This window comes from Vitis riparia, chromosome 3 (assembly GCF_004353265.1).
Source record: "Vitis riparia cultivar Riparia Gloire de Montpellier isolate 1030 chromosome 3, EGFV_Vit.rip_1.0, whole genome shotgun sequence".
Taxonomy (NCBI): Eukaryota; Viridiplantae; Streptophyta; class Magnoliopsida; order Vitales; family Vitaceae; genus Vitis; species Vitis riparia.
Window position 1 is genome coordinate 2,169,660 of NC_048433.1, and position 20,621 is coordinate 2,190,280.

Genomic DNA, 20,621 nt, shown 5'->3' on the forward strand with positions numbered 1-20,621 from the left:
AATTTCATATTTGATTGGTAAACAGGAAACAATATATTATCTCATCAATTATGGTATATCATATTCAATTAAATACATTATCATATACCCTTCATATTGAACAAACATAATAATCCAAAATTGAAATGTGAGACATATATCCCGTGAATCATAAATTTATTTTTCTCATTCATTTTCTTGATTTTTTTTTTAATTCTTTTCTATTTACTCATTTTTTTAAAAAGTATATAATTCAACCTAAAATAATAATAATATATAATATTTTTATTTAAAATAATATTTAATATATACATGAGTATTATTAACAAAGAAATAAAAAATCACCAAATTATAAATCATAAAAAGATTTCCATATAAAACCAAACATAAGAAAGATTTCATAGTTGTTTTAATAACTAACATTAGGATGCCATATATTTTTTATTTTAAATAAAAATTAAATATTAAAATGTAATATTTTTTCCATTTTATTTTCTATTCCTTGTGCAAGCGATATAATATCCTAATATATTATTGGAAATGATATCTTAAAATATTATCTCTCTTCTTCTATCCTATCAAATCAATCAAACGTAGTCTAAATATATGAATATTATTAACAGATGAAGGGATATATATAAATTCATTTTGTTTTGGGCTACCTAATCAAAATAGATTACACACACTTCATACATGAAAAAAGCATATAAGATATTAATTGATACAAATATTAATTTCAGGCGAGGACAAAGAGATCATGTATAGGTGCAATTCATATATTGTACAAGCATCAACTGTGAAAGGAGAAGAGATGGAACCTGACAAACGAAGGATTGCTGAATTGTTTGAGCCTTATGGTTCAATGGATTACTGTTATTCAAAAATTTGATGCAGCACTATGGAAGAATGAGTAAACATATAATACTGATGGGTGAAAACTGGAAATTTTGGAGAATATAGCATCATTCCAACAACAAAAGAAGGTAATAAAACTCAAGGGATTCAGAATATTGCCAAAGAAATAAATCTATACAATTTCATGAATTAGAGACTAAAAAACTGCTTATCATCTAAGAAAAATATTCAAATACCGTTAAGTACAATCGAATCATGTCTCAGGGATATGTGTCATACACTACAGTCACTGGTTTCCTAGACTCCATCATAGACCGGTCCCATCTCAACAAGTGCAATCCAAAAATTGAATCCAGTTAGGCGGTTTTAGATCCAAAATTCATCACCTGCATATGACATCAAGAAATGAGAAACAAGGATTACGGATGAACCAATAAAACCTCATTCAGGGAACAAACACTTAACAACTCTACTTGATTGAATTTATTGCATAACTTAAACACCATGCCACTTGCTCTAGGGTATAGTTGTGGTTTACCTGCCTTTTTCTGATCAAAGAGAGATAGAAAAGGTGGGGCGGGAGGGAGGGAGGAAGAGAGAGTGAGGGAGAGGAGACAGACAGAGAGATAGAACTACTGATTTAGTACCATATCGACATAGGTGCTGAAAAGAATGAAAATCTGAAACAACCATATTTCCACAAAGATATAGGACAGTATACTGTTGCAGATCCTTTCTGAATTCTAAATACAAGCATTAATCAAATTTGAGACATTCTTTCTCAAATTAAATAAACCACATATTCAAACTTAAATTATACTTTCATCTTAGAACTCTAGTTTTTCTTTAGTTTTGGATTCTTGGACCCACACAGACAGGAAACTTCTTGCTTGTCTATTTCTGTCATGGAATTCCTAATCAATTCTTATTGCTAATTCTATAATTAGATTCAGCTTTGAGTATCTTGAGAAGATTATCATCAGGAAACAGGTTTAGTTTAGAATCTTTATATTATGACCCAATAAACAGCTCAACTACTTATGCACAGGAACATTTTTTGATATCCGATAATGAAATTTATTAAAGAGTGCAATAACACAACAAAGTACACCGGTGCTTATGCATGGAAACATTCCTATCATCAATTAAAAGATTCCCAGTCAGTTGCTTAGGACAAGACAGAATCACATCAAGAGCAAGACTAATTAAACTGGTAAAACAAATACAATCACATATGGAACTTTTACCACATTCCATAATAAGAAAAATAAAAATTGTCTTTAGATAAAATATTCACAAGATGAAATTTACAGGTGACGGCAACATAAAAGACTCTCTGGATATCATTTAAAGGTTTTTCAAGGCCTATATTAAATGTACTTGGATACTCATGTCAGATGTGGTATGTGTCCAGATGTCAGATATGTCTATGGTCCAAGTAAAGACTTGAAGATGGGTAAATAGCCAAAAGCCTCTTCTCATTCTCCTTTTATGTCTAGGGTGAATGACGTGTTTGTGATATATGTACAGTATATTCAAAGCTCAACGATTTTGAAACATTCATGTGAATGGTATAATATTCAGTATCCTCTGGAACTTCAACAAAAAGAGAGCACAGTGCACATGCATATAAAGAAGGTTCACATGACCACTGAACTTATGTTTCAAATATTAAAATAGACATATAATCCTTATTACTAAGATGTTAAATCGGGCTGCTATAACTGAGTCTATAATACTCCTCTAATTAGGCAGTTTATATCACTAAAAGCAGTTAGACACAATGACTTAAATAAGGTTTTTGATCCTTCATGAGGTGCATTTCTCCTCAAAATGTTCTCCAGGAAAAAGGTGAAACTTGTTTCTAGAACTAATTTTCATAACCCAAAGCAAACCCTTACCATTCCCAGCATTGTAAAAGACCAACTCACTGGATAGCATAATTTGTAGAACAGCAAAGACAAATTAATGTACCACTAAGTTGGAAACAGCTCAAATAAGACATTCAAACATTATCAGATAAAGGATATGAAGTTAAATACATGCTATCAAATTAGAAAACTCTGATCCATAAACAGAATAATGAACATTCACCAACCTCTGCCGTCTGGAAGTCCTCATGCAGGAACCACCATGGACCAGTTTTCGATGCTAATCTGAAAAATAAATATAGTAGTTATTAGAATATAAAAGCATACACATGTTTGAAACAAGAAAATAAGACCATAGGTCCATAGGGTTATCGTATCTACAAAAATTGGGACAACCTTATATGCAGGTTTTCAAAGTTTTGGCTGAAAGAGGGCTCTTAACACTGCTAGCACCCACACTACCTCCAAATACTCTTCCCAAGTTAACATAAGACCAAGAAATGGTATTAATTTAAAATGTCTTGCAATTTTGATATGCAGGTTTCAAAGTTTTGGTTGAGAGAGGGCTCTTAACACTGCTAGCACCCAGACTACCACTAAATACTCTTCCCAAGTTAACATAAGACCAAGAAATGGGATTAATTTAAAAATGTCTTGCAATTTTTATTTTTTTATTTTTTATTTTTTTTTCTCTTTTTGTTTTTTTTGTCTAAGAGTTTCTCCACACATTTCTTTAATGACTATTTCACTCGCCCTCTAAGGGAGGGAAGGTCTGGTTGTCGGTGTCGTTTGCACTTACATCCCTTAGTTTGAGCTTGCCCATCAATTCAGAAGGTTTCCCACCTTGATAGTGCATACCTTCCAGAAAATTGTATAAAGCATCTCAAATGTGTCAACATAACACCCATATGGAATGGATCACAAAAGAATGCACCTCTAAAGAAACCACACTTCTGAAATCATGTTTACAACAAAAATTCATTATAACACCAACCGTACACTATTCTAACTAATCCATAAACCGATAATTTAAAATAACAGTGATTTTTATCAATTTCAAATAGCAGCATTTCCCCACTGTCAGGTTGGCTTACCAATTCATAAATTATATTCTATAAGAACTCCTGAATTTCTCCAATGTAAGTTTAAAGGGAGAAGAGAAGCCTATGCTACTACAAATTTTACCTGATCACTCCTGCCACCATACGCAAGCCCATAAAGAGAGTCAAGCCCAGCCAAACTCCTTGAAGACCAAGTAGAGAAGGAACATAAAGCAAAAAGGCAGAACATATTGCCCCAATGACCATCTATTAATCACTTACAAATGTTAAAAGAAGCCATATCTGTGACTTATATCCTGGTTAACAAATCCCAGAAAAGTTCCAACTTTGACAGAGAGGAGCTTACCATAGAGCGAGCAGCATATGGGAAGTCTGATGCACCAAAATGGAGGCCATCAAAAATAAAAGCTAAAGAATTTATAGGTTGACTGGCACAGACAAACTGTGACAAATTTAGAAACATGTAAGAACTCCCAGATACAATAGAAACTAAAATTTAAAAGAAAGCAACATCAACATGCATACATACCAGTACCCCAGTCCTAACAATTCCTAACACTTCAATGTCCTTGGTGAATATGGTGGCTAAGGAACCATAAAATGCACTCAAAGCCACAGCCAAGAAAATACCAGTGAATAATCCTGTCTGGAAAACATATACAAACAGAATCAGAAAAAGCATATTCTACACATAAAGAACCAATAAATCTGGCTCTGGATAAAGCTGGGATATTCTACCATACTTCAGGGGTGGCAGAAACTCAGAAAATAATGGAGAAACCTAGAAGAGTAACTTACCTTTAATACAAAGTAGGTAATTTCTTTCACAGCCTTGTAGTCACCTTTCGATAAAGAACTTGCAATCATGGCCTAGAAGTAAATAAAATGCCAAAACAAAGGTGCGTATAAGCTGACCTAACTAGGAAGTATTAGTAATTAAGCAAAAAATGCTACACTTTCAGCTTGTTCAGAACATTTAGTCTTTGGACCAAGTGCACAACACAGTAGGCAATAAAAAATAAATAAAATAAAAATAAAAATAAAAATCTTCTACTGGGTAATACAATTCAATTCAGCTCAATAAAACCTTCATGCTATCTACTAGGAATCAAGGAAATGGATACTTCCCTGCCATCTTGTTTCTTTTGGTAGGTAAATATGAGTTGTATTAGAAATGCCTAGAAGCAGCGAAAAGTAAACACTAAGTGTACAAACAACGCCCAAGACCTCCCTGCCATCTTGTTAATAAGGCAACCTTTTTTTTTCAACACGGTACACAGAACTGAACGTGGAACCTCCTCATCCCCACCCCATTAGCCACCTGAGCTAGCCTCTCACACTCTGCCATCTAGATCTATCCCGAGCCCTATCTCCTGTCAGATCCTTTGCAATCATGATGTTTCTCAACATCCTTACTGTGGTTTTTAGCCTACCTCTTATTTCTTTTGATGCCTTCATCAAGTGTCAAATGATTTCTCCAAACTAATGTGTCCATAAATCTTCATTTCACATGAATGAACCATCTTAAAGCATGTGCTTGATATAAGTAAATTGTCTAACATTTCAAGTTATAAGATAGCATCTCCAAGCTCATACTTCTCTCCAAATCCAGAGCCCCATGGACTTCTTCTACCCTTCACTCTTTTCCTTTGGCTATTTTAAGTATTCTTGCATAAACCTTTGGCTCTGTCGGATGTCACCTGAATTAATTTTTTTTTGATAGGTATGTCACCAGAATTAATTCATTCTCATACTCTCAAATTGCCACACAATAAGTTTGTCCATTTCTACTTTAGGTGCATATGCAGTCATGATATTATTTGTCTCTTCTCCTAACACAGGTTTGTTTATATTATTCCTTAGCCCATTCTCTATTTCCCAAGTTACTAGAGGTTATATCCTGCATTCAGAATTTTCCTAGATTTTTGCTTACTACTAGGTTTCTAGTAGAGAAGAAAAAGGTACACTAGATGTTCCTCCAACCATTTCATCCATCAGTCCTTCCTTTTCCTGTAAGTGTTACCACATTCCAAGTTGTCAAGCTTTATTTCCTAATGAGAATTTTGTTTCATTGATTAAGGATTAAAATCATAAGCAATCAATAATCCCCCAGCCACACCTTAATGTTAAATATAGAGGAATTCCACTTAATGTTATTCTACTTGGTTGGCTTTCGATTTGTAATTCGAAAGGGGTGGATAACGTTTGAGAAAATTTGGTTTTGGTTTCTGAAATATTTTGTACATGCTTTTATCAGTAGTTCTCCTTGTACAGTGGAGGAGTATAGTCTTACTTTGATCAGGTTTTGTACTTTGTGTAAGGGCCTCTCATCCATCTCTTCAACTTTACTATTATAAATATATATATTTTGTTTCTGATAAAAGAAAATGTTAAGTATAGAGAAATTAAATGGGAAAATAGAGAGGCAACAAATGAAAATGATTTGTGAGAACAAATTCAAAATGTTATTCAAAAACTGAAATTTTTTTACCTGAGCAGATGCAGCCAGTGCATCAGTGAGGAGCGAAACAGCCAACCATACTTGCAAGCATATTTGATGGCCGGCCATTGCTATTGGGCCTTGACGAGCCGCCACTGATGTTGCCAAGGTCATAGTTGCAAGGACAGCAAGAGTTCTCCCAAGAAGAAAACCACCTAAAGAAGCCCCAAATTTTTAAAAGAAGCAATTACAAAATCTACATACATTTATACATACATACATACATATATATATACATACATATATATATATATATATATATATATATATATATATATATATATAGAGAGAGAGAGAGAGAGGGAGGGAGGGAGGTGATAGCCACCAGCCAAATACATGAAAAGAAATATAAAATCCCCTTTTTTAATAGGCAAAATACTGAAGGTGCCTAAAAAAATGGAGTGCAATGCAAGTAAATAGAATGTATACAAAGTGCACCAAAGACAAACAACAGAATGTTTCTTAAATCCTACCAGGGAGGTCAACATTATCAAGAATGGTGAAAAAGTTGCAACTAGGGACCAGGCTAGTCCAGGAGTACAAATAAAAAAAATAATTTTCTAAACCCACAAGGTCCCCACCCTCTCAAAATAACTTCTGTTCAGCTCCTTCTGTAAAGACCACATCAAGCAAGAAGGAGTCAACTTCCAAAATTTCTTCCCTTACATCTGCAGGAACAATAATTCCTTGGCCAATCATGGGAGCACCCATGAAATACCAAATAAGAAAATACCAAATCCCACAATTATAAGCCATTTTACATCAATTCAGGATACAATTTACCTGTGCATCCTGGTTACAAAGCAAACACCAACTAACTGAAGATCATCCTTGTTTTTTAAGCTAATGCAACATAAGAACTTTCTTGCAAACCGACTTCCAAGCAAAGAAATAGACTCTACTAGGTGTCAAATGTCCCCAAACCTTCTTCCCAAGAAAGGAGCCCTCCTCCATCAAACTCAAAAAACTAATAAAAGATTTAACTGAAAACTTTCTAATCTTTTTTGAACCCCAACCTTGCTTATCTGAACAATCTGACTTCAAAACTACAAATGGATAAACCAAAGAAAATCTTGTAGTAGCCTCATCTCCCTATCTATAAAATTTCTTCAAACACAAGGGGAGGAGAGCCACTGTCTACTTCCACCCTAAAAATCAGCCATCTGAGAACTTCTACTGAAAGTAAGGCCCAACAAAGAAGGGAAGTAATCCTTTAAGGAGCAATCTCCACACCAAGCATCAAACCAGAATTTCGTCCTAGTACCATCAACAACAATAGTGTTCATGCAGGGTATGAAATTATCCTATCCTCTTTTCACTGCTTTTAAAGGCCCGTGTCAGGCCCCTCACCTTCTTTGAGATCCAACTACCTTCCACCTTTTGAACGACTCCTCCAAAATTTTCCAACTCCTCTATGTAAACTTTAAAGCCATTTCCCAAGTAAAGCTTTGTTAAACTCAACTAGCCTTTTGATGCCAAAAGCCTCTCTTTCATCTAAACAAACAAGTCACCGCCTCACACGAAATCTCTAAAGTGTGGCCCCCCCACAAGATATCACATTGAATCTTCTCCAGCCTCATCCTTACAGCTCTAGGGATCAGAAAAATGGACATAAAATAGATAGGAAGACAATAAAGAATGCCTTTAATTAAAGTGAGCAACACTCCCTCAAGAAGATGTGGACCCTTCCAATATGCTAACCTTCCACAAAATCTTTTCTCAATTGTAGCCAAAATGACACAGATCTCAATGGTGCTCCCATAGGCAAGCCTAAATAAGTGGAGGGCAACTTCCCCACCTCACAACCCAAAATAGCCACCAGCATGTCCAAGTTTGATGTCTAACTTTATGATTTAAAAACTTAAATATTGGAACACTAAGATGAAACATAAAATTGAATTCCCAATTAAGAGGATGGTGGAGATAATTACCCTGGACTTCATTGGATTTAAAGAATATAAAAGGAAACTTTAATCCAACCCAACTAAAGTAAACCACAACAATTAGAACTAGAAAGGACCAATTGTTGGATTGGGTCATTTTAGCTCCTTGCCTAGTTCGGTACTCTTTTTTTTTTTTTTTTTTGATAAATATCATGAATATATTAAAGGGCAAAGGCCACCAAGCATACAGGACGTATACAATTTGCCTCAAAAAGAGCACAAAAAAACAATCACCCTTACCCTCCCTAAGTGGCCGCTAGCCACTCCAAAAAACCTAAGAGTGAAGAGGACTCCTCTCCAATGTACACCCTAGCCCAACTCCACAAGGTACAAACAAAAGAATTTTTGAGTTTCTGTATATTTAGAACCCCTCCCTTAAAGGCTAACCTATTTCTTTCCTTCCATACCGTCCAAAAAATACACAATGGTATAGAATTCCAAATTTTTTTCCTCTTCTTCCCCACAAAGGGGCCCTTCCAACTTAATAACGCCTCCTTCACCAACTCTGGGAACACCCACTAAACCCCCACTAGGGCAAAAATAATTTCCCATAAGGCCCTTACCACTATACAATGCAAGAGAATGTGATTTACACTCTCCTTTTCACACCCACACAAAAAACATCGGTTAGGAAATTGTCATCCCCGTTTTTGAAGCCTATCCAAGGTCAGAATCTTCCCCCACGCGGCTTCCCAAGCAAAAAACGCCACTTTGGTTGGGACCTTATCCACCCAAACGCCTCTATACGGAAAATCACCAGCATTGATAACAACCAGCTTGTTGTAGGCATCCTTCACCCCATACCTCCCATGCCCCCCCCCTTTCCAAAGCACCACGTCCTCTTCTGAAGATAGTTTGAAGTCCCTGAGCATAATAAGCAATCCTCTAATCACGTCCAGCTCCCAATCATTAAAATCTCTATGGAATCTAAGATTCCAACCTCCTGAACCACTGCTATGATCTCACATCTCATTAACCGTTGCCTAGTTCGATACTCTTATTGGACCATTTATGCAAATAAACCATATTGAGGCATCCGATCCATCCAAACCTCAAATAAGTTTCATTGGATTGCATCAACCACTAATCCTCTACAATGTGTAATATTTAACAAGTTATTCACAAATTTTAACATGGTACTTATTAGAGTGCATGATATACATCAAGGACTCAAATCTTACAAGTTTAAATTAAAAAATAAATAAAAATAAAAATGGTTGTTCAACATGGTATTAAAGTCTTGGTTGAAGATCTATTGAAGAACTGAGGAGAACAAAGCACACAAGAGGATTGCAAAAGGAATTTTAGTTGAATGGAGAGTTAATTATTCTCTCATCGAAGTTTGATATAAAAAGCATGTTTTTGTTATTCAGAATAAGCGTAGTTTCTCCTAATCACTTATTACATCTTGCAAGGTGGGAACTATGAAGTGTCGGGATGGTTTAAATCCATAGCACAAAGAGATCGTGGCATACGACAAGAGATACATGAATGGAATCATGGCGTATAAGAAAACCTTACCATAGAGTAAAGATTTGGTTCAAACAAGTTTCCTAAAAATGTGTGTTATACAAGGATGACATATTGATTCGATTGAATTTGATTCAAAGTGGAAATTGTTGGAAAGTGTCTCAAATTCCTAATTGGTATATATTTCTTTTTTGTAAAGAATATTGTGTAGTATATTTTCTATATTGACATGTGATTGTAATATTAGAGTTCCTTATGATATCAGGAAAGTTATTAAGAACATCTCTATAAATATTCTAGGTCATGAGGGAAAAGATTATGACATAGAGGTAGAGTGGAAGACACCCAGTGGAGTGAGAGTGCTCTTGGTTAGAGGTGTAGATATAAGAAGTGGGGGGATACATGGAATGTTTTAGGAGTTACATAGTTATATTTGATTTCTATCCTCTGTAATATTCTCTATAATATAGTGGAATGTTCTCTCTCATTCGTGAATGTAGGCATGATTAGTCGAACCACATTAAAACCCTATATACCTTTGTGTGTGATTGACTTGATCTATGTGTTCTTGCATTAACATGTTTGCACCCTACAAGCTTAACGTGTACTTTTGTGTGTTATGACTTGATCTATGTGTTCTTGCATTGACATCTTTGCATCCTACAAGCTTTAGAAAAAATTGGTTGTTCAACAGTACTTGCTACCAAGTGTTTAAAATCTGAGTCTGAAGTGCAAAACATAATAAAAAATAAAAATAAGGAGAAAAAAGAAAAGCACAAATTAGAGAGCAACAGGGGCTCCAGAAAAACCAAAAAACTAAACTTAGGACTGATGGGTTACTCCATGGACAATTCCATAAAATGACGCAAGGGCATAATGGATACAACCAATCAAATATTATATCATAGAAATCAGTAAAAAATGATTGTTAAGAAACTCTAGTCATGCCTCATTTTTTCCAAACAAACATATCCACATGCAAAAATTAAATAAAATCAAAACAAAACAGAATAACACGAGAACACTCACCAGATTTGATATAGTCACCAAATTGCAGTGTTCCCATCTTTGGGGGCAACAATACAGCTCTCTTATTGAGGTGCCAAATCATTAAAAAGGTGACAATGTATCTGAAACATAAAGATCTAGCATGACTATTGTTAAACAAATCGAGCAAGAGAGAGGAAGAAAGTTATGCAGAAACAACATACTGAGACACAACAGTGGAAATGGCAGCTCCAGTAACACCCAATTGAAAATAATACATAAGTATGGGGAACAAAAAGACAGCTGCAAAATTACCAACACCTGCATATGGAACAACTATCAAACATTAGGAAGACTAGTACCAAAAATGAAAAACTTGTCAAGGCTTACAGTTAATTGTTTCAAAAGAGAGAAGAAAGTAAATGGCCAAAATGATAAGAGAAGGTCATATAGATCCTGGAACAAAATTAGAAGAGAAGGTATAATCCAGGCAAAAGAAACCCCACGAATTATAGAGTAATAGCAATAGCAATTGTTTTAAAAGATTCTTCAAAGACTATTTTCTTGCCTGTTCCAAATATCAGAGTACCCAAATCACCATTGCCTCATTCTTTTCTTCAATACCAAAATAGATTTCTTTCATTTTTTACATGTGAACATATAGATTTAATACATTACCCAATCACAGGACCAGACACAATAAGGAATCAAACAGACTGATATGCCAAGTTCATTTTCATATCAGAAAGAGATCAACTTGGCTTTCCTTAAAACGTTAACAGAAGCAGACATATTCTTGCACCTAAGACCAGGCACCATAACACCATGATAAAAACTTCATCACTCAAACCAAAAGCAATTGGATGAGAAAAAAGATAGAAAACCATTTTGTTGTTTTCAACCACTTCTGTAACCCATATGCTATTGGTTTAGGTATGGTTAAGTCATAAGTGATGTTTGTCTAACACGTCAACCCATTCCAATTTTAGATCGGATAGGATAGATCTCTAGACACAACTAAAATTAAGGGGTTCTGACTTGTTTTGCAGTTGAATAATTCTTTATCAGTATTACTTGTGAAACATTTATAAAGTTAGTTTCCCTTCAGACAGGTAGTAAATAAATCATGTATGAACCAATGCATGCAGTTTGCATCACAAGGTGACAGATGAACCTGACATTTAATCATATGATAGCACCTGATAACCATACCAATTCCACATAACATTGAAATGACCACTATCAAGTTATGATCATATTGTTTTTTTTTTATAGATAAAGGGTGCTTGAAAGGCGACCCAGAGCATACAGGGAGTATACAATTGCTGCCTAAAAACAGAAAAACAAAAGGGAAAAACCCTCACCAGCCCTCAACAAGAACCCAACCAATCCACAAAGTTAAACAAAGTTAAGGGGCCTACAACTATAGAAGATTTAGCCCAAGAAAAGAGATTACAAATAAAGGAATTTTTCAATCTTTGAACCACCAAGACCTCATTATCAAAAACTATCCTATTTCTTTCCTTCCAAACCGTCCAAAATAAGCAAAGAGGAGCTGCCCGCCAAACCTTTCTATGCTTCTTATCCTTAAATGTAATACGCCAACCTAAAAGCCTGTCTCTAGTCGTGAGCGGAAGGACCCAATTAACACCAAATAGAGAAAACACGAGATCCCACAAAATCTTTGCCTTAGAGCAATGAATAAGTATGTGGTTTATTGTCTCCTCTTCAGCACAACACAAGGAACATCTGTTAGCTAAATACCAGTCCCTCCTCTTGAGCCGGTCTTGAGTAAGAACCTTCCCCCATGAAGCTTCCCAAGCAAAAAAACCCACCTTTGTAGGAACATACGGACACCAAATAATCTTCCACAGAAACAAGACTGCACTGCTATGATCAAGAGAGTTGTAAAGGGACATTACAGTGAAAATTTCATTTTTCGTCTCTTTCCACACCATCCTATCCTCCACATCAGCATTCAGCCTCTTTCCCTGAATGGTCGAAAGGAATCTCTCCACCTCCTCCATCTCCCAATCATTGAAAGGTCTAAGAAAGCAGGGAGTCCACCCTCCTTCTTCCCCCGTTGAATCCCAATAGTCCGCTACCCACCGTCTTTAGAAACCTCTAGATCATACAAGGAGGGAAAGGCCTCGCAAAGGGAAATGTTCCCACACCAAATATCTTTCCAAAACCTCACCCTTTTGCCATCCCCCACCGAGAAAGAAACATTGTTGAGCAGCAACAACCCTTCCTTACTGATTTCCTTCCAAAGCCCCACCCCATAGCCTCCCTAACCCCTCGGGTACTCCACCCACCTCTTTTAATCCCAAATTTCATACTAATAATAAGCTTCCAATAGGAGTCCCTTTCAACCGCAAAACGCCAACTCCATTTGCACAAGAGGGCCCTATGATCATATTGTTAACCCCCACAACAGGGAAATCCATCCCCCCAGAAATGCAGCAATAATGATTAATAGATGACGGCTAACTAAGTAATTCAGTATTTCCACCATGATTTATGGGTAAGTTAAACAAACATTATGAACTGTATCAAAATATATTAAACTATAAAGTGAAGCAAACGCAACAGAAATCTTGTGAGACATGAAATTATCTACATTTCATAATCTCTATAGGTAAAACAGATGTCCAATGAAATCAGACAATTTCCATACATTACACTCTATGTTCAACAGGTAGACTAAAGACTTGCCTAGACATAAGACCGGGGTCTTTGTATCCTTAAAACCACGTAAAATGCCTTGAAGAGCCAAAGAAACAACAACTGCAGGAGCTCCAAGGGCTCTGAGTGAAAGAAATCTACGTGCTGGAGCATGCATGGATGAAGCCTGTTAAGAAATGAACTTCATGAAAATGTCTTTACTGTAACCAGAAATAAATGGACATGGGGAAAAGGAAAAATAAAATGGGCAATACAATTGGAAATGGAACGAACTGGATGTATAGAATTTTACTACAAATAAATTGGTATTCTAATAATTGCAAGACATATTCTAATAATTGCAAGGCAAATGTGCTACACCAACAGAGAATAAACCCTACCGATGGTATGCCCATCAAGTTAAGGAACCATCCTGATCCAAAATACAAGGCAAAAGCCTCAAAGATGCCAATACCAACAGCTAAAAGTAAAGCCGTAGAAACAGATGATAGCTGCATTCTTTCAGTTACTCCAACAAAAGGAGTTCCATTTGTACTTTCTTCTTGATAAAACTCTTCTGCATACCAATCAGTCAAAATTTAGAAATGCAAGTAAAAGCATTTGAGCCAACTCCATTAGCTTGTGCCACAAACTCAGAAACAAATGCCTACACAACATTCACTTAAGATCATCAAGGAAGCAACATTTATTTACATCACCTGAGGCTGAATTGTTGATAGCATTCTTTGAGATGTCTTCAGCCACAAACGAAGTGGAAATACTCAGGAGAGGAATGTTAAATAGCTTTGATATAATGTTGAATATTGATATGGAAACACCAGCAGAAGCCAACTCCACAGGGCCTACAAACACAAATTACGAATTTATTTCAAATAAAAGGCTTAACTTTGGCAAAGGAAAAGACCGTGACCCTCATTTTTGCCGTAGGCTTCTGCTTCTATTACATATGCTCATCTCAAGAAACATAATGACAAATCCATGATGCTTCCATCTCAGTAATCTGATAGTTAATTCAAATGACATTCACGTAATCTAATTAGGAAAAATCACATTCACTACATTAACATATACAGCTGCAGCCTATTTCACATGAAAGTCGTAACTTTTCATATTTTAAAATTGACAAGAGAAAAAAAAATAAATCCTTGAATCTATGATTCAACCATGTAAGACTGAAATCACTCATTCATACACAAAGCCTTCAATGGCATGTAATGTGCAAGATACTAGAAAAAATTCAAGATTTCAAATCCAATGAAGACCATGTAAGATTGTAAATATCATTCATACACAGTCTTCAATGACATGTAATGTGCAAAGTAATGAAAAAAAATTAAGATTGCAAATCTAATGAAGGGAAAGAAATTAAAAAGTGATTAAAGAACAAACTAACACAATCAAGAGAGAAGCAGAAAGAAAATATGGTACTGATAATACACCTTTAAATTAGAGACATTAAAAAAGCAATTATAGAACAAACTAACACAATCAAGAGAGAAGCAGAAAGAAATTATGGGACTAATATACTCCACCTTTAAATTTCTAATAAAATGACAATAATCAGAAAGTCAATTCTAAGTTGTTAACATCAAAGAAACATTCACACAATGAATTTGGTCCAATCTCTCTTAACATCAAATAACACAACTAAAGGAATCCAATATCTCCATATCAAAAACATTTCACATAAACAAATTAAAAAATGAAAACCAAGAACAAAATAAAAAATAAAATAAAATATAAAATAAAAATAATAAAGAGAAACCAGAAATCTATCAAAGGACTCAAACCATACAGTATCAGAGTGATGTCAGGAGGATTTAAAAAAAAAAAAAATTAAAAAGCTTATCCAGAACCATTACAAAACCAAGGTGTGGGTAATAAACACTATATAATGAACTAACCCAATCTACCAATATAAGCTGTCTCCATCAGTTGTGCCAAAGGATCAAGAGCCTGTCCAGCCATTGCAGGCAAAGAAAGCATAATGAGCTCACGTTTGACTCCCAAAGAACGTGATAAAGTTGCAGTAATCCCTTTCAATTCACTGCAAACAAAAAAACTAGCAGATAAGAATTATTATCTAAACCAAAGAGGAGACAATTTGTAAAACAAAACACAGTAGCAAACTCCACAGGATGGAAAACAAAGCTCTTAAGACTCTTTACAGGTAGGAAACCTCAAACCTACAAAGAATTAGCCTGTTAAATTGTTGGTACACTCTAAGACCTATTTGATATTTACTAAGTTTGCAACATTGGTATGTTTCTAGAATGTAATGGAATCTGTTTAGTGTATTTTCCTCTGGGATCTTCTATAAAGTTACTTCTTTGTTGATTGACAATTTATGGTGTAAAAGTTACTAAGAGGCACATGCTAGCCAGTTTTATAAACATTTTTGTGTTCCTTAACCTGTCGACTCACACATGAGTGACCAAGGACATCCATAGAAGCAGGTTGAAGAATGTTCCCCACGTCTGCATGCAGGTATTCCTGTATTTACAAACAAGGCTATCCTGATGAACAGGAAAACCAAACTAATAAAATAATTAGTTACACACATACACACACACAGGCCCTTCTTCACTTTTGAAATACTTATTGAAATATAATAGCTAATTTCTCCCGTTAGTAATAGCTTACAACACAAAATCTAAATCTCTAAGTACAAATAAGTTGACTCAACATTTTTTTTTTTTTCATGTTAGCCCACTGAAAGGTGTTGAAGGGGTTCAATCCAAGTACAAACACATATTCCAGAAACTCCAAAGGAGCCAGCAAAAGAGCAAACAAGAAAATGCCACCTACAACTCAAATAATCAGAAACCTCCATCACACAAATATACATATATATTAGTTGTTCCCACCTAGCCCTATCTCTATGCACCAGAGAACGTTGTGAGAGGCTGCATTCCAAGGATGTGGTAGCCCAATGGGCTATCACAGAAAAACTCAAAGAAACCGTAATGGTCCAAAACCCAAATTCCGGGAAACCCAGAACTCAACCCTTGTCTCTAGGTCAAAGGTTTGACCCTAAGGGTTAATCCTAATTCAAGTTGGCAATCAACCTGACCACCCTGAATTTTTATTTTTTTTCAAAATAAATTGCAGTTTAAATTTAAATAAAATTTCTCCAAACTAAGAATTCATTTCACTAACTTATAAATATCATTAAAGTCCAATTTGAGAAAAATCAACAAAGTCTCTATCCCAAGTCTAGAACAGAAGTTCCTACAACTAGTTCATAACCATCCAAATAAATTCAAATTACATAAAATTGAAATTAATTAACTAAATAAATGGTACAAGTCCAAAAATTAAACAAAACAAATAAATTTTAAAAATTCTAGGCAGCTCCTGAATTTCCTGGGGCATTCTAGAACCCTCCCTGGTATATATATATATAAGTTGTTCCCACCGAGCCCAATCTCCATGCACCAGAGAACACTGTGAGAGGCTGCATTCCAAGGATGTGGTAGGCCAATGGGCTACCACATGAAAACCTAGAGAAAATGTGATGGTCCAAACCAGCCCATTAAAACATCTTGCCTAAACTTATAAACCTAATCTTAATATCATCCATTTTTAGAAAAAAGAAATCCACCCAATGCATTTACTTACACCTTCTAAACATGGATCCCGCAAACTATAAATGAATTTACTACAGGGAAAAGGGACAAGAATGAGAGCTACTCCAATATTTGCAGGTTGGTATAAAGTCAATTTCAATAAAGACTCACTGATAGGTATATTAATATGTCTATTTTGTGTTTAGCAGAAATAAAAAATATTAAAATCATACTAGGAATTGCATAAAGATGATAAAAGAAATTAGAGAATGAAAGGTTTTAGGGAAACAAAAATGCAGGCCTTTAATGAAATGCATATAAAAATCAACAACTAAAAAATATTATTTACAAAATGCCACATAAAGTGGATCCTGGCCTTACCAGACTCCACTTGAGTTGCCAATATCATTCCCCTTTTCCACAACAATGTTCTCTTCCACCTCTGAAGAATCCACACCACAATCCGATCCGAGGTGATTATTGAACACAGGAAAGACATGTTTCCTACGGCATGTCACCAATGGAGAGAATGGCCTTAGAAGGTCTAGAGATTGATGATGACATCTAGTAACATCTTCATATCTTAACCCTTTTCTTTTAATAAGTGCAAATGCATTGTGTTCTCCACTTGGCTGTACCACAACAGAGGACCCTGTAATCTTCTTTATCACACCCCCTCCACTCCCTGTATTTGTCAATCCAGTAGCAAGAACACCACCATTCAGTTGCATAACCGCCATGTCAGTGATTTATAGTTCTAGTCCACATTCAAAATCCAATGATATCACTAGGCACATGCAAAGGACATATCCTGAACACATTCAAATAATATAGATCAATAAAGAAATCAATTTGAAAATAAAACATCACAGTTTAGTAACATGAGCTGAAAATTTAAAAAAAAAAAAAATCTAAAATTAACAGTTATCTCAATTATTTTCAGAGGAACAAAATGAGATAAATAATTGCATTAACAATCCACGGTTATGGACTCAATTCCAAACATTAGAATGGAATTGAACACGAATATCAGCAACTTGTTTCCTCAGCTTCTCTGCAATCAAAGAGTAAAAAGGAAAATAAAAAAGCGGAATGATAGAGAATCAATCTAATAATCACCAGTAATCTCAATTATGGCAATTTACACAATAATAAAACAGGACACAAAATTACATGAATGATCCCCAGTTTATTGAACTGATTCCACATACAACTGGGAACTGAACCTTCAAAATTAGAAAACAAAAAATCATCTGCTTGATCACAGTAAAATTTGTTCTTTTTTTCTTACTGTTTGTCCACAAGCATATAGAGAAATAAGAAAAAGAAAAAAGTGAAGAAGATCAACAGTAATCCCAGCTAAAGCAAGTTCAAAACTTAAAAAATGAATAATAAAATTGCATTCACAATCCACATTTCCTAGACTCAATTCCAAATTTCCCAGTATGGAAGGGAATTCAACCTTCAAAATTGATCACTGCAAACTTCAAAAAGAAAGGGTAACAAAAAATTACTTCTAAAACAGGATTTTCCAAAGTTTATTTTTGTAGTTCCTTTTCTGCTACAAGCAAACAGAGGAAGAAGAAAAGAAAAGTTAAAAAAAAAAAAAAAGGACAGTGAAGCAAAGAACAGAGTTAAAAATCAGAGGTAATCTTAATTACAGAATTTTTCACAACAATAAACGAGATACAAATGGCAACAACTATCCACAGTTCATAGAAACGATTCCACATATATACACCGAAACTAAACCTGAATTTCAGGTTCAAAATTGAAAAACTGGAAAACAAATAAACACTCTGCTTGACTGCTAGAAACCGCAGACAAAGAAATGAATAAAAACAACAAGATCAAACGTCCGAAACAGGATATTCAGAGTTTCCTCCTCTCGTAGGTCCTTTTTCCCTATGTTTCCCAGCAACCAAACCAAACAGAGGAATAAGTATAAAAACAAGGAAAAAAAAGAAACAGAAAGAAGCGAGGATGACAGAGAAGCCACAGAAGAAAGTACAAAAGGGGGAAATTACCAGTATTCTAAGTTACGTCAATCACAACCATAAAGCGAGACACATATTGGCATTAACAGTTTATAGAATCGATTCTAGGTATAGAAGGGAGTTTTACCTTAGTGATCGCTACGAAAAAGTTGAAAAAATAAATAAATAAATAAATAATAAATAAATACAGGATATTCAGTGTTCTCTCTTTTACAGTTCCTTTTTTCCTACAGTTTGCCGGCAACCAAACAGACCAAAAAGAAGAGCAAAAGAACTGAATACAGAAAAGAACGAAAATCAAGCCTTTATCTGAAAATGTGGAGAGAGAACGAGAAATGGAACTGAAACAGACTCCTCACTCCACGACGGTACGGGCGAAGAGTTCCTTCTCGGAACTGTCGATTCGATCGCGGTTTGTGCGACCGCGTAGTTGTGAAGCCGTTAAGAACCGGTTCGAGTCGGTACCATTTTTTGTCCTGCCCCGACGAACCGGTCCACGTCGGATATCCCAAAGAGAAAATGGGCCCAAATGAATGATACGGATCAAGTTTGATTTAGTCCTCGAGTTTATTTCTTTTGCGCATTCTGGTTTGATTTTTTTTTTTAATTATTTAATTATATTTTTTTTTTTCCTATGTGTTCGTCAATGCCTTGGAATTCTAGATAATAATTTTCAAAATAAAAATAAAATTTTATTCGAAAATCAAAATATTAGAATATAAACAAAAAAAATTCAAATTTATTTCTAAAATATTATGGTTTTAGGACAAAATTTATAGAAGAAAATATTTTTAAATAAAAAATTTATCCTTTCTAATTTTGTAAAAATATGTTTTTAGAAAATAATTTCGAATGCGTATGAGAATGATTTTAAAAAAACCTTTTTAATATTTTTAATAATTGAATAATAAAAAATTTTAAATATAAAACCGCTTCATAAAATAACTATCAAATGGGTTTTTTTATTGAAAGTTCTATGGTTTCGGCCCATTTGTGGGTATGGTATGGAAAAGGAGAATTTTGTAACATAACATTATCTTAATAATAATAATAATAATGTAATAAGGTTTCTGTCATTTGGGATAATGATTTTGCAGCGAGACAACTCAGTTTGTAGGTCCATGCTAGCCAACTACGTTCCAAATTTTCAGTAAGTCATTCGATGATTCCGAAAAATAACTTCTATAAAAGGAATAAAATGTGACAGCCTACCAAAAAATAGACACGTGATTTCATAATCTTATTTGCTTATTCTTACCCTCCCATTTTTACACTTTGATTTTTTTTTTAATATTTATTTATGCTTAGTAGACCTTTGAAAACAATTCTTAAAAAAAAAATTAAACACACTTTTAAATTGTTTCTAAAAATAAAATTTTATTTTAAAAAACAGTTTTTTCCCGGGAAAATATTATACAATTATTCATAATGAGTAGCTTTATAAAATGTTCTGTAAATTTTCAATTGTTATTTAAAATACTGATAAAAAATAAAATAAAATATGCACTCCTAACAGATTTTCAAAAAACTATTTTTTTTATAAAAAATTCACCCAACGAAAGAAAAAAAAGCGGTTAACATGTTTGATTTCACCATAAAAAATAAGAAAGAAAATGAAATATAATTAAAATTGATTAAATATTTATACATTTTAAAATTATTTAATTAAATCAAATAAATAAAATAAATTTAAAAATGTATATA

The 20,621-nt window shown here is 34.4% G+C and overlaps 1 protein-coding gene across 4 annotated transcripts; it reads right to left on the reverse strand.

The window, feature by feature from the left end:
- Positions 1-907: 907 nt before the first annotated feature.
- Positions 908-19,334, reverse strand: LOC117911293 (protein DETOXIFICATION 45, chloroplastic). 4 transcript variants are annotated; one of them, XM_034825603.1, is made up of 15 exons: positions 19,221-19,334; positions 17,302-17,731; positions 15,256-15,398; positions 14,050-14,193; positions 13,732-13,907; positions 13,382-13,517; positions 10,891-10,987; positions 10,709-10,809; positions 6,258-6,421; positions 4,565-4,636; positions 4,296-4,412; positions 4,113-4,208; positions 3,891-4,012; positions 2,933-2,990; positions 908-1,220 (listed from the first exon to the last, which is right to left on the reverse strand). In XM_034825603.1, exons 2-15 carry the CDS (start codon positions 17,658-17,660, stop codon positions 1,191-1,193), a joined length of 1,815 nt encoding a protein of 604 aa, XP_034681494.1. In that variant the 5' UTR covers positions 17,661-17,731; positions 19,221-19,334; the 3' UTR covers positions 908-1,190. The 4 variants fall into 4 exon arrangements, with proteins under 4 accessions (XP_034681494.1, XP_034681493.1, XP_034681491.1 ...); XM_034825602.1 differs by having other exon boundaries at positions 19,045-19,334; XM_034825600.1 differs by having other exon boundaries at positions 17,302-17,974; positions 18,094-19,334.
- Positions 19,335-20,621: the final 1,287 nt, after the last annotated feature.

Excerpts from the sequence above, each read along its gene's own strand:
- LOC117911293 (XM_034825603.1), bottom strand. The coding sequence starts at position 17,660 with ATGGCGGTTATGCAACTGAATGGTGGTGTTCTTGCTACTGGATTGACA. Across the intron at positions 6,422-10,708 it reads TGGTGACTATATCAAATCTG|GTGGTTTTCTTCTTGGGAGA; the intron begins GTGAGTGTTCTC and ends GGGCTTCTTTAG. Across the intron at positions 4,209-4,295 it reads TTGTTAGGACTGGGGTACTG|TTTGTCTGTGCCAGTCAACC; the intron begins GTATGTATGCAT and ends AATTTGTCACAG.